The sequence below is a fragment of the Myxocyprinus asiaticus genome, chromosome 38, assembly GCF_019703515.2.
Source record: "Myxocyprinus asiaticus isolate MX2 ecotype Aquarium Trade chromosome 38, UBuf_Myxa_2, whole genome shotgun sequence".
Lineage (NCBI taxonomy): Eukaryota > Metazoa > Chordata > Actinopteri > Cypriniformes > Catostomidae > Myxocyprinus > Myxocyprinus asiaticus.
Genome location: NC_059381.1, coordinates 26722933 through 26739487, shown reverse-complemented (window position 1 = coordinate 26739487; position 16555 = coordinate 26722933). Strand labels below are relative to the sequence as shown.

The window sequence follows — 16555 nt, the reverse complement described above, 5'->3', positions numbered from 1 at the left end:
GGCTCTGAAGAGAAAATCTGAATGAGTGGTTGCATACCAGCTCCTTTTATACCTATATGTCCGAGGGAGTGGCATGCAAATACCACTTGCCAATTTTCATTGGCCTTTTATCAAAGACCAGAGGTGTCTCGGGCTCCCAAGAGTGACCCCTAGTGTCACTACATCGACACAACGTCGAGTGAGTGACAGATAGGGAACCATATTTAATTTGCCACCAAAAATAAAAACCGCAGCCATCGGAGCATCCCCTTTTATGATACATTTACATGAATATCGCTGCATGCAATGTCCAAACTCTCCTGGACATGGCTGAAGCACCTGAGAGGCCTCATCAAAGAACATATATTGTGGCAACATTGACACTGCTTTCATGGAGTGGGCTTTGCCATAAAAACACACATCCCTGAGTCTCCCACTGGCATTAATGAGAGATTGATGACATGGTGTATTCCCCTAACCAAGGGCCATTTTGCCACCCTCTTTATTCTCTTTGCACCCACCCTGGATGCAGAGCAGAATGTCAAAGAGGTATTTTACAGGTTTCTTGTTTTCATCACACAGAAAACTCCAGATACAGATAAGCTAGAACATCGTGCCTGGAGAAAAGTCCTTGGCCAGCATGGAGTGGGATAAGTGAACAGCAACGGCCTTAGACTCCTCTCTCTATGTTCAGAATATCAGCTGGTAGTTACTAACATCATCTTCCAACTGAAGAACAAGCTGAAAACCACCTGGCAACATCCCCGTTCAAAACATTGGCATCTTCTGGACTACATCATCATTCGCCAAAAAGACAGACATGATGAAATCATTACCTGCATCATGCATGAGGCTGAGTGCCAGATGGACAACAATATGGTCAGATCTAAGCTCTACATGGAGATCCAACCTTGCCACCTGAGAACACCCCCAAACGAAAGATTGAACTGCCTTGGCCTAAAAAACCTCAATCAGGGACAACTTCAGATGCCTTCTTTCAAACAGGCTTGATCGATTTCCTGAGGACTCAACCTACTGGTCAAGCCTGAGAATAATCATTCACAGTGCAGCCTCTGTCCTTGTCCTTGGACAATCCTTGGCTTCTCAAAGAAACATCATCAGGACGGGCTTGACAATAAATGCCCCATCATCTACTAACTTCTACAAACAAATCACTAAGCTTATAAAACTCTCTAATCCAATCCAGACTCAAGCACTCTGAAAGCTGCATTTGCTGAGGCAAGAGCTGTGACCCAGTGGGCTCTTTGGGAGTTGGAGGACAACTGGTGGATGAACTAAGCAACCGAACTGCAACAACATGCAGAGCTTTTATGACAATATCAAAACCTTTTATGGTCCCAAAAACATTCAATTACTACAGTTTGCTTGGCAGATTGGAACACCCTTTTTAAAGATTTTCATCAGTCAACCTGGTTGACTTTCAATCTCTCAGGAAACTTTCAGATCTCTCACAAATCTTGACTCTCTGACACAGTTCTCTGAAGTCCTTCAAGAAGTCCTCAAAGAACAACAAAAGTGCTGGACCTGATGGGTTTCCTTCAGAGATTCTATAGAATGGAGGCTACCTGATCACTCGCCATCTAAACCTTCTGATCACAAATATCTGGCAGTGAGAGACCCTCCCTCAAGAGTGGAAGGACACCAATATTGTGATCACAAAAAGAAGAGAAATTTGTGGAAACAGTCGGGGAATCTCCCTACTCTCTGTTGCAGGAAAGGTACTGACAAATGCCATTCTCAACAGATTGGTGACCAACATTTCAGAACACACTCTCCCAGAATTACAGTGTGGTTTTAGGAAAGGTAGGATCACCACTGACATGATCTTTGTCATTAGGCAATTACAGGAGAAATGCAGAGAAAATCATTATAACAGTTAAAAGGACAGATAAGGAGAAGGCGGGAACCGGCTGAACAGTCAATGTAAAGTTTAATGATATAAATGAACTTAAAACAACATAAAATCCTCCCCTGCCCGATTAGGCCAGGGCGCCACTGGTCTGACTAACTCCTCCCCCATCTCTGGAGGGGAAACACTGCCCTTCCAGCTGTTCTGTCAGCCGGTGGGCCACCCTGCCTCCTGTGAACCTGGAGGAGAGACGAGGGGAGGCGTGGGGAGAGGGAAAGGGTGAGTGGGAGACACACAGAGAGAGAGAGAGAGAGAGAGAGAGAGGAGAAAGAGAGAAAAATTCCTCACCGGTCCCCTCAACTGCTCCTTCCCTTCTGGCGGACAACAGCTTGCTCCTCCCCTGGTGGACAGCAGTGAGCCCTCCGACCCCTGGCAGATGGAACCACTCCTCTCCTTCTCATGGATGGCAGCGGTTCCTCCGGCTCTCGGTGGCCAGCAGTAACCCCTCTGTCCCCAGGCATATGGCCGTGCCTGCTCCTCTGTCGGACAGCAGCGGTGAGGACTCCATGACAGTGCATCCCTCCTCCTTCTGGGGTTTTGGCACCAATGTGAGAATTAAAAGGACGGGCAAGAAGGAGGCGGGAACCGGCTGAACAGTCAACATAAAGTTTAATGATATAAATGTAAACTTAAAACAACATAAAACATAAGGACACACAGACACACATGCAGCATGGCCGCGTGCGTCTCTCTCTCTCCCTCTCGAACTGGCGTCTCCGGCCCCCTATTATCTTGCTCTCCCGCTGATCATCTGATTCAGTGCTGGCCATGCACCCTGACGACCCGGCCATGCCCTCTTCCTTGTCACAATCATCAAGATCTTTACATTGCCTTTATTGACTTTTCAAAGGCATTTGATACTGTAAACAATGAGATGCTCTGAAAATATATTTTTTTATTGGGAGTGTCACCCAAGTTTCTTTCCATCCTCCATCAACTACATGATGGAATACAAGCCATAGTCATCACTGGAGGCCTCCAATCAGAGGCTTTCAGTATTGAGGTTGGGGCCAAGCAAGGCTGTGTACTGGCTCCCATCTTGTTCCACCTCCAGCTCTCAGCCATCACACACCTATTCCATCATGCCCTTAGACACGCAGATGGTGTTCATTTCCAATACTGCCTGGATGGGAATCTCTTTAATATCTGATGGGTTCAGGTCCACAATAAAACTCTGACATGTCAGATACATTAGTTGCAATATGCAGATGACTGTACTGTCATAGCCCATAGCCCTCAGTCCATGCAGCATGCCCTAAATACAATCTACAGCATCTACTATTCCTTTGGTCTCCAGGTCAACATTCAGAAAACAAAAGTTCTTGCACAGTTCTCAGTACAGCCATCCATACTTCTGAGCTTCCATGTCAATGGTGTTCCACTGAAAGTGGTGGACAGATTCACTTGTCTTAGCTCGACACTCTCCTCAGATTGCTCCCTTTCCCATCAAATAAACAGCCACATCAACAAAGCCTCCAAAGCCTTTGGGCACCTACATGTAAGGGTCTTTGAGAACAAAAACCTGAGAATAGCCACCATGGTTGCTATTTATAATTCGATATGTGTTTCCACCCTCCTCTGTGGGGCAGAGACACGGACACCATACAGATGGAACATCATGCTCTTTGAGACCTTCCATGTACGATGTCATCTGCATGCCTGAACATCACTTACCAAGGCAAGTTCTTTATGGCCAAACCCCTACAGCAAAACGTGCTGCTAGTGGGCAGAAGAGGCATTTTAAAGACTGCAGCAAAAACATCCTGATACGCTGTAGTATTGATCCCATTTATGTTGCGACCCTGGCTCTTGACAGGTCTGTCTGCGATGCTTCGTGTGCCGGAGGGATCAAAGAATTTCAATTGGCCATACAACAGTGGAGGAACGAAAGACGCGCTCAACACCACAGATGGGCTGACGCCCTCCCCTGAAACCTACCCAACCCGTGAGCAAGTGTCATCATTGGATAAGATGGATTGCTAAGAGAATTAATGAATGTTGATGAGGGCTGTCACATAGTTTAATTGATAGAATGTAATTGTTTTAAAGATTTCTTTAAAGTTTTGGAAAAGGGAAGAAAATACGGTGTCTCTGGGTTGCAATGGCAACATTGTTTAACAATTTTTTTGGGATAATTTATGTACATTCCATTTTAATCTATCTGCAGGACCTCAATAGAGTTACATTAGAATAGAGAAAAAGCTTGTTTGAAAATTTGGCAGACGGTAACTTTAACTAAGGTAGGATTGGTCAGTAACTTTTATAAGGCGGGGCTTATTCTCTCAGTATGTGTTCTTTTTTTCTCTCTCTCACCCTCATGCAGAGGAAGTGCAGGACACATCTGCTCATCCTGGTGATTCATGGAGGTCACATCATGGATTCTGGAGTTGGCGACCCTGGAGGAAAAGCGAGTGATGCTGCTACTCTGGCATCCGTGTTGGAGCGTGTGGCAAGGGCACATTTCCAGGCCGCAGCAGACAGTATGCTGGTCAGACTGGTGCCCTGCCCACCAGTGTGCGCTGATGCCTTCTCACTCATCTCAAAGTAAGATGTGAAAACAAAAATGTAAGGATGACATATGCTAATTCTTGGTCATAATTATGCTAATGCTGAAACACTCATGCTAGCAGGCTAACTCATGTCTTATGTAAAGATACATGACCCTTCTAACCTTAGTTCTCATTTAGTTAATCCAAAAATTAAAATTCTGTCATCATTTACCTACCCTCATGTCCTCCTGAACCTAAATGGTTTTCTTTCTTTTGCGGAAAACAAAAGGACATTATGAATGAATATCCTCATCCATTTTTTTCAATACAATGGCAGTTAACTCACTTAAAAAGGAGCCAAAGTATATTATGACAGGAGTTACATTTTTGGGGGAATTGTTTCTTGGGGATGTATTTATTCAAAACTATGTGCTTTATTTTTAACTGTATTCTAAACAGCTGCTACATTGGTAGATTGGAAGGTTATAAATGAAGATGTCAGAAATTACTATTCATGTTGCAGATATGTATATCATTGTAACAGTATACAGACGGGCAGGGGGAGGCGGGAACTGGCTGAACAGTCAATGTAAAGGTTAATGATATAAATGAACTTAAACCAACATAAACCAACATGCAACACGGCTGCGTGCGTCTCTCTCTCTCTCCACCGGTGTCTCCTGCTGCCCCTTTTCTCGCTCTCACGCTGATCAGCTGATTAAGCGCCGGCTGTACTCCATCACGGCCCGGCCACGCCCTCCTCCTCGTCACACTCCTACCCCGATTCAGGCCGGGGTGCCACCGGTCTGACTAACCCCCCCCCAGGATACGCTGCCCTTCCGGCCGTTCTGTCAGCCGGTGGTCCACCCCGCCTCCTGTGAACCTGGGGGAGAGACGTGGGGAGGCGTGGGGAGAGGGAAAAGGCAAGTGGAGACACACAGAGAGTGAGAGAGGAGAGAGAGAGAGAGAGAGAGAACTTGCTCGCCGGCTCCTGGACGCGTTGTCACCCGGTCCTCAACCGCTCCTCCGCCCTCAGGCGGATGCCAGCTCACTCCTCCCCCAGCAGACGGCAGCAAGTCCTCCGGCCCCTGGCAGATGGAACCGCTCCTCCCCTTCTCGGTAGAAGGCAGCGACCCCTCCGTCCCCAAGCAGATTGCCACGGCTGCTCCCCTGGTTGATGGCAGTGGCGAGGACTCCATGACTGCGCATTCCTCCTCCCTCCCGGGAGTCGGCACCACTCTAACAGTATATGGACAGGCAAGGAGGATGATATGATGATATGATAATGATAAATGATCATTAAATGATAAAGTGGTGGTGGCGTAGTGGGCTAAAGCATATAACTAGTAATCTGAAGAAGTTGCTGGTTCAATCCCCACAGCCACCACCATTGTGTCCTTGAGAAAGGCACTTAACTCCAGGTTGCTCCGGGGGAATTGTCCATGTAATAAGTGCACTGTAAGTCGCTTTGGATAAAAGCGTCTGCCAAATGCATAAAATGTAAAAATGTAAATGTAAATGAACTTAAAACCAACATAAACAAACATGCAACGCGGCCACGTGCGTCACTCTCTCTCCACCAGCGTTTCCGGCTGCCCCTCATATCGCTCTCCCGCTAATCAGCTGATTCAGCGCCGGCCATGCTCCATCACAGCCCGGCCACGCCCTCCTCCTCATCACAATCACAAAAGGCATTTATGTGTCATTTAACGTGTACATGTGTTATATATTTCTGTGCATACAAAATTAGGGATTTTCACGAGAAATCGATGAATTGAGTATTTATTCAGCTTTAAATATTCAACTGGTAAAAACAGAATATTACAACAATTTTGCTATTTGATTTGTCCTTTGTCCCTTTGCCTGCCATGGGCAACAATGAAACTGCTTCTCTCACCAAAACTTTGCCATTACAACTCTATGCATTGGTTGGCACTGTGGATGCTAGAAGTGTTAAAGGAATAGTTCACCCAAAAATAAATTTCTGATAATTATTTAAAGAGATCGCATCGCTTCAGACGACTTGCAATGTTCATTTTTTATGTGTAAGTAGAATCAGCACCCTCAGAAATGGTGCTTGAACAAGAAGTTTCTATTCTTTGTCTACTTTTTAGCCTCTATGTGTATGTTGAAAATGTACCATTATTATAATAATAATAATATGGTATTTGTTATGTACAGTATGCTTCACATTTACAGTATACAGTATGCTCTATATATGTTAATTTCAATATATACAGTAAATGTAGTAGAAAAAAGCCATATAATCTATAGTATATAAAAAATAAAAATTGCTGGTAAAAATCAAAGTGGCTGGTAAAATTGACCATTCACCAACCACTGTATCAAACAAGTTCATTTTGTACCCTGGTGTGACAGCAAAAAGTTATTTTTGCAGCTAGTTTCAATAAATGCTGCTTTTGGACAGGGAAGGAATCTTTAAGTTCCATTACAGAAAGTTACACTTTGTTTTATAATACTTTTTATAGTAGCTTTTATCTCAAAAGATCAAGGACAATGTTATTCCTTATGATAAGACCATTTTCATTCTAAATTTAGATCCATAATGATTGCCCTTTGGAGTCTGACTTGCTAAACTGCCAGCATGAACTTTTTAGATCAGAGAGACTTAAAAATTCAAATGTTTTTTTTCCATGAATTAAAAACCCAGTAGCACTTTGGAACCCTGGTGGGAAATTAACATTTCTATTTCAAACATTCAGTAGTTGCCAGAGAACCAAACAGGTTAATTTAGTTTAATTAATGATGTCTGTAAAAATAAATCAGGCCCACTCAACTGCCTCCTCATAAAAATCATAAAAAGAGGTTGAAATTTGTCAGAATACTCTGCCTCTCTCAGAAACACTCGAGCAAGAGCACACAGTGTCACATAACCAGTCAAAGCACAATGAATTTTACATGATGACATTTTGACTTTGTTGCCTCGTGCTGGTCTTCCATTGCTGAACTGAAGGGAACTTCCAGACAAGCATTATAATGATTTTGGTCATTCAAATACAAAGGCTAAGCACATTATTCAAGCCATGAAAGGAAGTTGATTGGCATGCTCAAAATGCATGCTTTAATTTAATTACGTAGATACATAGATGGATTGCTTGTTTACCAATCAGTCTATGTATCTAATTATGTTCACTTGAAAAAGCATACTGTTGTATAATTTAAGCTTATTAGTTGTTTTTTACTTCTTTAAAATCCTTAAAACAAGACCAAAATTTCTTATAGATTTCAAGCTACATCCACCAAACTTGGCATATATCTTCCGACATTATTACTTCGGTTGCTATGACTTTTCTAATTGATCCGAGTTTTCCCAAAATGGATTATCAAAATTAAAAATTCCCATAGACTTACATTGACAGAATGTTCAAATAGGCCATGGAATGCTTTTGATTTTAAACTCCAAGTACTTCCTCTCTGTCTGACTGTTGGGCTTTTAAATTCTTCAAACTTCAAGCTTTTAAAACTAGTTTAAACTTCTAGGCAAGGCTTTTTCATAACATAAAAGTTTGTCTTGACAAACTTTACCTATCTAGTTAAGAGTTCTTCATTGTCTCATTGCAATCACTGTTGCTGTTGATGCAGGCAAAAGGAAATAAAGCATTTTAACAGCTCCATGGCAAAGTGCCACAAATAATTATTAATCAAACTGCCACATTCTGTGACAGGAAACTGGCCTGATTAAAGATACAGGAGCTTTAGTATGCTAATTAGACATTCAGTTCCCTCTGATCCAGAGACTTTATTTCCTAAGAGATGTCCTGAACTCCACTTCTGAACCATCCATTTAAGAACATTTAGCCAATGATATATCTTACAATCAATCTGCATATAAAATTTGATTCTTTTTAAATAATTTTAAAGTCGAAGGCAACATTTGGCCACAGAAAAGAAGCACAGCACTTGAAAAAAAATTATATCCTATATAGAAATGTACATAACTTTTCCATGACTTTAAAAAAATTAATCTAATTTGCATGACTTTTCCAAGCCTGGAAGTCCCTATTTTAAAATTCCCTGATATTTTCAAGTTTTCCATGACTGTGGGAACCCTGTCTTTTCCATATAATGACTCATAGGAACATGGGCTGTCATGCTCCAAAAATAGCCCCATAAAAGGTGCTAGAGGAAGTTGCAAGTAACACATTACAGAAACAGAAAAAACAGAAGACAACATCAGCAAAGAGTCCATACACACAACAGAGTGCCCAATGTGGTCATTAAGGGAAAGTATACTGATGGGAGGTTAGCTTTTCAAAAATCATTTAATCATAACATGGTTTTTCCCCTTTGTCTTCTTGTAGTTTGAATCCATACAGCTATGATGAAACCTGTGTGTCCAGCAGTGTGGATCACTTGCCTCTGGCTGCTCTTCCCATCCTTGCCATTGCTGCCCCCCATTACCTGAATGCTGTGGCTACAGTCATTGCTCAGGCTAATCAGGTTTACAGAAACTTCCTTCAGTCCCCAGAGGGCGTGGGCTTCACTGGACAGGTATACACACTGATTACCGATAAATGAGAAAATAATATGGAAACCAGTGGAATTACTTACCTTACCTGATTATGCTTGACAATTTTAACACAAAGGACAGGCTGAGCCCACACTGAAATCGGAAACAGTAGGTTGACTTTTCTTTAGCTCAGTCTGTGCTTACTGAAATTGAAAACACTGCCCCCAGTTGCCAAAGGGTAATTTAACATAGAAAATAATGCTTTAAATTGACATTAAATAATAAAAAAAAATTTGAAAATAGGAGAACATTTTCTTTACCCTGCTAAATTAAGATGGAAATGTGTCTGTATAAAGGGTCAGTTAGCATAAGAGCTGTTTATGTATAAGCCATCATGAATAAATGTGAAAATTATATTCCTTGACACACATACTGTATTATACTTTTTATGCAGGTGTGTCTGGTGGCAGACTGTGTTGGTGGTGTCCTCTGTTTTGACGCCTTGTGTTTCAGTGGTGACAAACAACACAGAAGCCTTGAGGGCAGCAGCAAGAACAACAGTACAGAGAGTCTCAAGGTGCAGATGAACATGCACACACACAAAGTCACCCTGAACTCTTGCCTATTACTTCAATATTTGGAGCTGACTGTGATTTTTTCCTAATCAGACATAAATCCAAGTGAATCCTTCACATCTTCGCTCCATGTCTGTCCTTCAAATCTCTCTCCTCCCTTCTCATTTTTAAAATGTCATGACCTTTTTCCCTTCTAGTTTGTCTCCTTGACTCTTTCTTTATTTTAAGGGTTTCTAGATCCTATTGTGACATTTCTGAATCTAAGTGCCATATCATTTAAAGCTGCCATAAAATACTTGGGTTGGCTTGAAATGCTGTTTTATAAAACACTTTTCAAGATTTGTGTTCCTGTTCTTCTGTGTCTGCTATTTGCTATTTGATGTGGCCCTGCTTTCTGGGGTTTCTGTGCTGATGGTTTAATAAAAGCTTAGTCACCTGTGCAGTGCCAGCAAATGATAAAAGGACACCACATGGCATATCAGCTGGTGAGCAGATGCCTCTGGAACAGAGGAACTGAAGCAAATAAGCCAGTAGAGAGCTTGATTTTATTGAGTGCCATTGTTTCAGGTTTATGACTGAAAGTTAATGGCTTCACAACCCAAACACAATTTAATTTACAATTTATTATAAATTACATTATTTTTGGTGGCCCTGCTTGACTCTGTAAGGGTGTAAGAGGAATTTGTGGGTTGCCTCATAAAATTAACAAACAGTTGGCAAAATATGGCTGATACCATATTCTGATTATTTTAATAGGAATAATAAGGAATAGTTCACCCCAAAAATAACAATTTTGTCATCATTTACTTACACCCATTCAGGGTCACTCCATACATACCACCACCCCCCCCCTCCCCCATCACTAATGGGGAGAGTTATTAGAATGAATAACAGCTTAAATTTCGTTCTGTTCCTCACACAAAGCTGTCAAAGCTGGATACAGAAGACTTGTAATATAGCGCAAAAGTCGAATGGACTACTTTTAGGGTAAATTTATGGTGTTTTTTTGTCCTTTTTGGAGCTTTAAAGAATAATTACTCATCATTAATTGAATGGAAAACAGAAGATCTCCTTTTGTGTTTCACAGCAGAAGGGAAAAAATATAGGACTGAAACACCATGAGTAATGTAATAATAAATGAATAATGCAAGAGGATACCCCAAAATGCAGAAAATCTCTCCTAATGTACATCCATTTTCATTTTTTTACATCAACTGTCTCTGGTTATGGTTGTGTCTGGCAGGAGAAGCCAGGTGTAATGAACTCTCTGAGCCCCACTCTCCGAGGCAGCAAGCGCCTGAGTAAGAGCAACATTGATGTGTCAACACCATGTGACACGCTGTCTGGAGTCCGTCATCCACTAATCCGCAAGCAGAGTGACTCGTGTGATGCAGATGTGGCCAGTGGCCAGCGTGAGGTCTTTCTCAGCAAGTGAGACGTTTCTTCATTATTGGCCATCGTGGCTTTATTGGCATCTGTTTTCATTTTATGGTATAGTTTCAGCTAAGAGGTCATTAAAATGGCTGGTCTTAGCTAGTTTCCCAGCCTGGTCAGTTTGGTCTTTTGGTTGGTTTTAGAAGTTTTAGAGGGGTTTGGGGCACTTTTCACCTGGTCCAGCACTAAACCAGCTAAGCACCAGCTTGGCCAGACTGATAGACCATCTTAAACAGCTTAAACCAACTAATTATTTAAGGCTGGTTGAAGTTGTTTTTTCTGCAGGATTGTAAAATCAAATCAACTCATCACCCCCACCTCCCTCACCCCTTTCTGGCCTCACTGATAAACAGTCATTGACATTTAAAACATTTATGCAGATCATAATATTTCCCATCACATGATATCAACAAACTTCGATAAATATCAAAGGGTGCTGGGAATCTTTTGGGTACTGATGATTTATTCATCTGTTTTGTTCAAGGTAAAGATAAACTGATGTCTGTAATAATAAGAATGCACAAAAACCACTATATTAAAACATAGTTCCCTATCTGTCACTCGCTCGACGTTGTGTTGATGTAGTGACACTAGGGGTCACTCTTGGGAGCCCGAGACACCTCTGGTCTTTGATAAAAGGCCAATGAAAATTGGCGAGTGGTATTTGCATGCCATTCCCCCGGACATACGGGTATAAAAGGAGCTGGTATGCAACCACTCATTCAGATTTTCTCTTCGGAGCCGAACGGTCATGCTCATTGAGCTGAATACTACTGTTCATTCACCTCTGCTGGATCTGATGGCGCATTTCAGCGGCTTCTCCCTCCTCTGCACTGGTGCACTGCAGAGAATGCCCCTGGGCGCTTCAGCAGAAAAACTAGAGAGTATATTTTCTGAAAGAGCTTTTTCCCTGTAAAAGAGTATATATTTCTCTAAAAGAGCGCACACACGGAACGTCTTTTTAAAGACGCGTCTTTTTAAAGATGCCTTTCTGATTGTGTGTTATTCCTGGTTGCGGTCGTTATCGCTCAACTTCGGATGGTCATGATCGCTGTCTTTCGTGTCTGGGCGCGACCCACACGGAGGCAGCATTTGTGAATGGTTCATGTTCTCACTGCGAGAACATGACCATGGCAAAATTGCGGTTGCGGCTTGCTTTCGTAAGCGGCCCTGTGGCTCCCCGCCTCGGTCCTTCTACCTACGGGTATGAGGCCAGCGCGGCTAGCACTGGGGGTGATCTGGGGACCCCAATGGGATCGTCTCCGCCGGGTATGCCCCCGCGGACCTCCCATTCCCCAGCACGCTCGTCTGCCCAAATCTGGCTTCCGGATGAGTTCGCCGGCTCGTCTCATGGCTTGTCTGGCTTCTTGTTCGGAGCCCGCGAAGATGATGAGCTCTCGAGCGCAGCATCGGAGAGCGGGCTTGTCCAGTCGGACGCAGAAGCCTCAGCTGGGCTTCACCCTTCGGGGACGATTGCCCAGTCACAGGCCGATGCCGAAATGATGGACATGCTTTCCCGGGCGGCCACGAGCGTCGGGTTAGAGTGGCGCCGCTCAAAGCAGCCACGCTCTGCTCCAGTGCCTTTCTTCCTGGAAGTTCATGAGGAGCTGACGAAGTCGTGGGAGGCACCTTTTACTGCCCGACCCTGATTCCGCAGTTCCCCCGCTCTCACTACCCTTGATGGCGGGGCAGCCAGGGGCTATACGGCGATTCCCTCGGTGGATAAGGCGCTCGCGGTGCACCTATGCCCGCAGAGCTCCACCACCTGGCGTGGACGCCCTAAGCTCCCGTCCAAGCCCTGTAGGCTCACATTGTCCCTGACAGCTAAAGCCTACAGTGCTGCTGGACAAGCCGCCTCTGCCCTGCACACCATGGCTCTCCTGCAGGTCCACCAAGCCAAGGCACTGAAAGAAATGCACAAGGGTAGTTCTGCCCCAGATTTGATGCAGGAACTGCGCTCAGCGACCGACCTCACTCTCCGAGCGACAGAGACAAGACACGGTTCCTTGCTGTCCCCATTTCCCAGGCGGGCCTATTCGGCGACACCATCGAAGACTTTGCCCAACAGTTCTCGGTGGTGAAGCAGCAGATGGAGGCAATCCGGCACATCCTGCCCCGGCGCGGCTCAAGATCCTGCACCCTGTCTGCTCGTCGCCAAGGGCGGCCCCCTGCGGTGACTGCACCGGCTCCAGGAGAGGATGGAAGGGAGGCTGTCCCCTTCCACCTTGAAGGTGTACGTTGCCACCATAGCAGCACACCATGATGCAGTCGACGGTAAGTCCTTAGGGAAGCACGACCTGATCATCAGGTTCCTAAGAGGAACCAGGAGGCTGAATCCCTCCAGACCATGCCTCGTTCCCTCATGGGACCTCTCTGTAGTTCTTCAGGGTCTACAGAGAGCCCCTTTTGAGCCTTTGCAGTCAGCCAAGCTTAAGGCACTCTCCTTGAAGACTGCCCTCCTGACTGTGCTCACTTCCATCAAGAGGGTAGGTGACCTGCAAGAGTTCTCTGTCAGCGAAACGTGCCTGGAGTTCGGTCTGGGAAACTTTCATGTGATCCTGAGACCCCGACCGAGCTATGTGCCCAAGGTTCCCACCACCCCTTTTAGGGACCAGGTGGTGAACCTGCAAGCGCTGCCCCAGGAGGAGGCAGAGCCAGTCCTGTCGTTGCTGTGTCCGGTGCGCGCTTTACACATCTATTTGGATTGCACGCAGAGCTTTAGAATCTCTGAGCAGCTCTTTGTTTGCTTTGGTGCACAGCAGAAAGGAAGCGCTGTCTCCAAGCAGAGGATCACCCACTGGCTCATTGACGCCATAACTATGGCATATCTCGCCCAGGACATGCTGCCCCCGGTAGGGCTACGAGCCCATTCTACCAGAGGTGTAGCAGCTTCCTGGGCCCTGGCCAGAGGTGCCTCTCTAACAGACATTTGCAGAGCAGCGGGCTGGGCAACACCCAACACCTTTGCAAGGTTCTACAACCTCCGGGTGGAACCGGTTTCGTCCCAGGTAATGGCACGCAACACAAGCGGATAAGCCCGGGATAGCTGGCCGGGTGTATCACTTGCACATAGCGCCTTCCACCTCCCTTGGAGCTGAAGATGTGCGCCATTAATTCCCAGTAGTGTTCACAAACTTTGTTCCCTGGTTGACTTCCTCCGAGCCCTGTGGCAGTCGAGTTTTCAGAGAGACTCGCTGCCGGCCCAGTACACGGTTTAACTAAGAGTCCTGTTCTGGGGTAGGTGCTCCGCATGTGGCGGTTCCCTGTAAGTCTAACCCCATGCGATATATATCTTCCGCTAGTTCGTTTCCCTGTTGGCAAACTGTGTCTTCCTAGGGCAGAGCCCCTCTGCCCCAGTCTCCATGTTTGTAGTAACTCCTCCCCCGTTGGTAGGATCTACCTTGAAGACTCTCCACATGGTCGGAAAGACCATGTGACATATTCTTCCATTTAAATATACCCCCCTCTCTTTGAGCGAGGTGTGGTCTCCGCGGTGTCTTCCCCTTGGGAGGGACACCCCCCGACTAGACCTGGCGGCCCAGTTGGATAATCCCCCTTCTTTTTTAGGGAGTGGAAAAAGAGAAGGGGAAAAGAGGCCATGACTGGGTTAAGCCTGTCTCTATCTTTTGGGAAGTCGACTTGTCCCCAAAGGGCCGTTCGACACTCATAAATATGTTGGGGGAGGTTACGTGTCGACCTGGTGTGCTGGCTATGAGGCACACAGTGGTCTGCCCACCACACACCACCAGTTCACGTAACACAGTTCAGCCAATTGTGGTGTTTCGTATAGGGACCCCTAGTGTCACTACATCGACACAATGTCGAGTGAGTGACAGATAGGGAATGTCATGGTTACTTGTGTAACCTCCGTTCCCTGATGGAGGGAACAAGACATTGTGTCCCTCCTGCCACAACACTGAACTACCTGCTGAAATGGCCGGACCTTATATCGGCTCCTCAGCATAAAACCTGAATGAGTGGTTGCATACCAGCTCCTTTTATACCCGTATGTCCGGGGGAGTGGCATGCAAATACCACTCGCCAATTTTCATTGGCCTTTTATCAAAGACCAGAGGTGTCTTGGGCTCCCAAGGGTGACCCCTAGTGTCACTACATCGACACAACGTCTTGTTCCCTCCATCAGGGAACGGAGGTTACACAAGTAACCATGACGTTCATGATTCCAGCAGTTTTGGCAACAAAGTGTATTATGCTGAACTGATTTGTAGGTTGATAATTAATGATAATGGTTGGTTTAGAGTTTTAGGACTTTGAAGTAAACACATGCTAAAATGCATTTGTTAGACTACGATAGACTACTTTCAAATGTACTTTCAAATGGTCTAGTTGGAACAGTTTTAAAGGAATAGTTCACCCAAAAATATATCCCCAAAAAAACCTTCATTTGTGTTCCACAGATGAAAGAAAGTCATACGTGTTTGAGAAAGCATAAGGGTGAGTAAATGATAAGAGAATTATAATTTTTGGGTGAACCATTCCTTTAATATATTGTCATATTTGTACCCCTGGAGATAATGTTACCAGCTTATGAATCCTACAAGTATCATTACTTCTTTGGCATGTATCAAGGATAATAGTTTTTAAGATCTTATAAACCCTTCACTCGGTGCCATTGAGGGCCTGTTTGATGACATCAGCATAAAATTAAAGCATTAATTGTGGATTGTGATTAATCATTAATAAAGAGTTAATAATAAATGAAGGTAACTCACTTTCCATCCCTGCGTCTCACAGTCTGTCTCAGGATGATCAGTGTGGCTCCAGGCAGGCTCTCAATCCAGGCTGCTTTGAGTTTGAAGTGTCAGACTGCTTCCTGCTGGGCTGCCCACTGGGACTGGTGCTTGCTATGAGGAGAACTGTGTTACCTGATGTAGAGGGTACAAATCACCTTTCCTGCTTATGTTGTTTCATTTTTAAAAAAGTAAAATAAACTTAATTCAAAGGCAAAACAAGTTTCTTTTTATGGAATGACTATTTACACTAGGTGCCATAAAGCGCGGCACTCAAGTAGTCTGGTGGAAACAGAGAAATTGAAGACAAACTGCATCATCAAGTGTTGCTGCAATGGTGTAGTGTGTAAAGATGGTGTGGATGTGCTTTTTATCAAGCGGACAACCCGGGTTAGTTTCCTCCTTTTGTCCCACTTTTTCCCATCCTGTTTCCTGTTTCCACACTTAACATTTCCTTTAATGCTACTTATAATAATAGATTAAAAAATTATATAAAGGTTGAATTCCTCACAGTGATTTGGTCACAGTGACGGTCAGGGAGTTGAGAAAAAGGTTTGTTTAGGGTAAAATTAACCATGGTTTTATTATAGTAAAATTGTAGTAAGCATGTTTTTTTGGGCAGAAGCCATAGTTTTAATGCCATAAATCATGGTGTTACTACAGTAATATGATGTTAATATAGTAGCAATGTTTAATTTGAGGGTTACTATGATTTTTTTGGCTTCAGATCAATGCCTTTGTTAACGCATCGATAATCGAAAGATTTTCCTGATGATTATCGGAGGAAACATCCTGTGACAGGAAACATCCTGTCACTTTCAACTGCTTTTATTTTCAGCAGTCTTAACATGTGTAAATATTTGTATGAACATAAAAAGATTCAACAACTAAGACATAAACTGAACAAGTTTCACAGACATGTGACT

At 44.2% G+C, this 16555-nt stretch overlaps 1 protein-coding gene across 1 annotated transcript in view; it reads left to right on the top strand.

The window, feature by feature from the left end:
- plrdgb (PITP-less RdgB-like protein) overlaps positions 1-16555 on the top strand; it is an 80812-nt gene that overhangs the window by 39106 nt on the left and 25151 nt on the right. The window contains exons 4-8 of the mRNA XM_051677432.1: positions 4233-4453; positions 8721-8910; positions 9324-9446; positions 10688-10875; positions 15634-15776. Coding sequence (XP_051533392.1) covers positions 4233-4453; positions 8721-8910; positions 9324-9446; positions 10688-10875; positions 15634-15776 — 865 coding nt within the window. The remainder of the gene's footprint in view (positions 1-4232; positions 4454-8720; positions 8911-9323; positions 9447-10687; positions 10876-15633; positions 15777-16555) is intronic.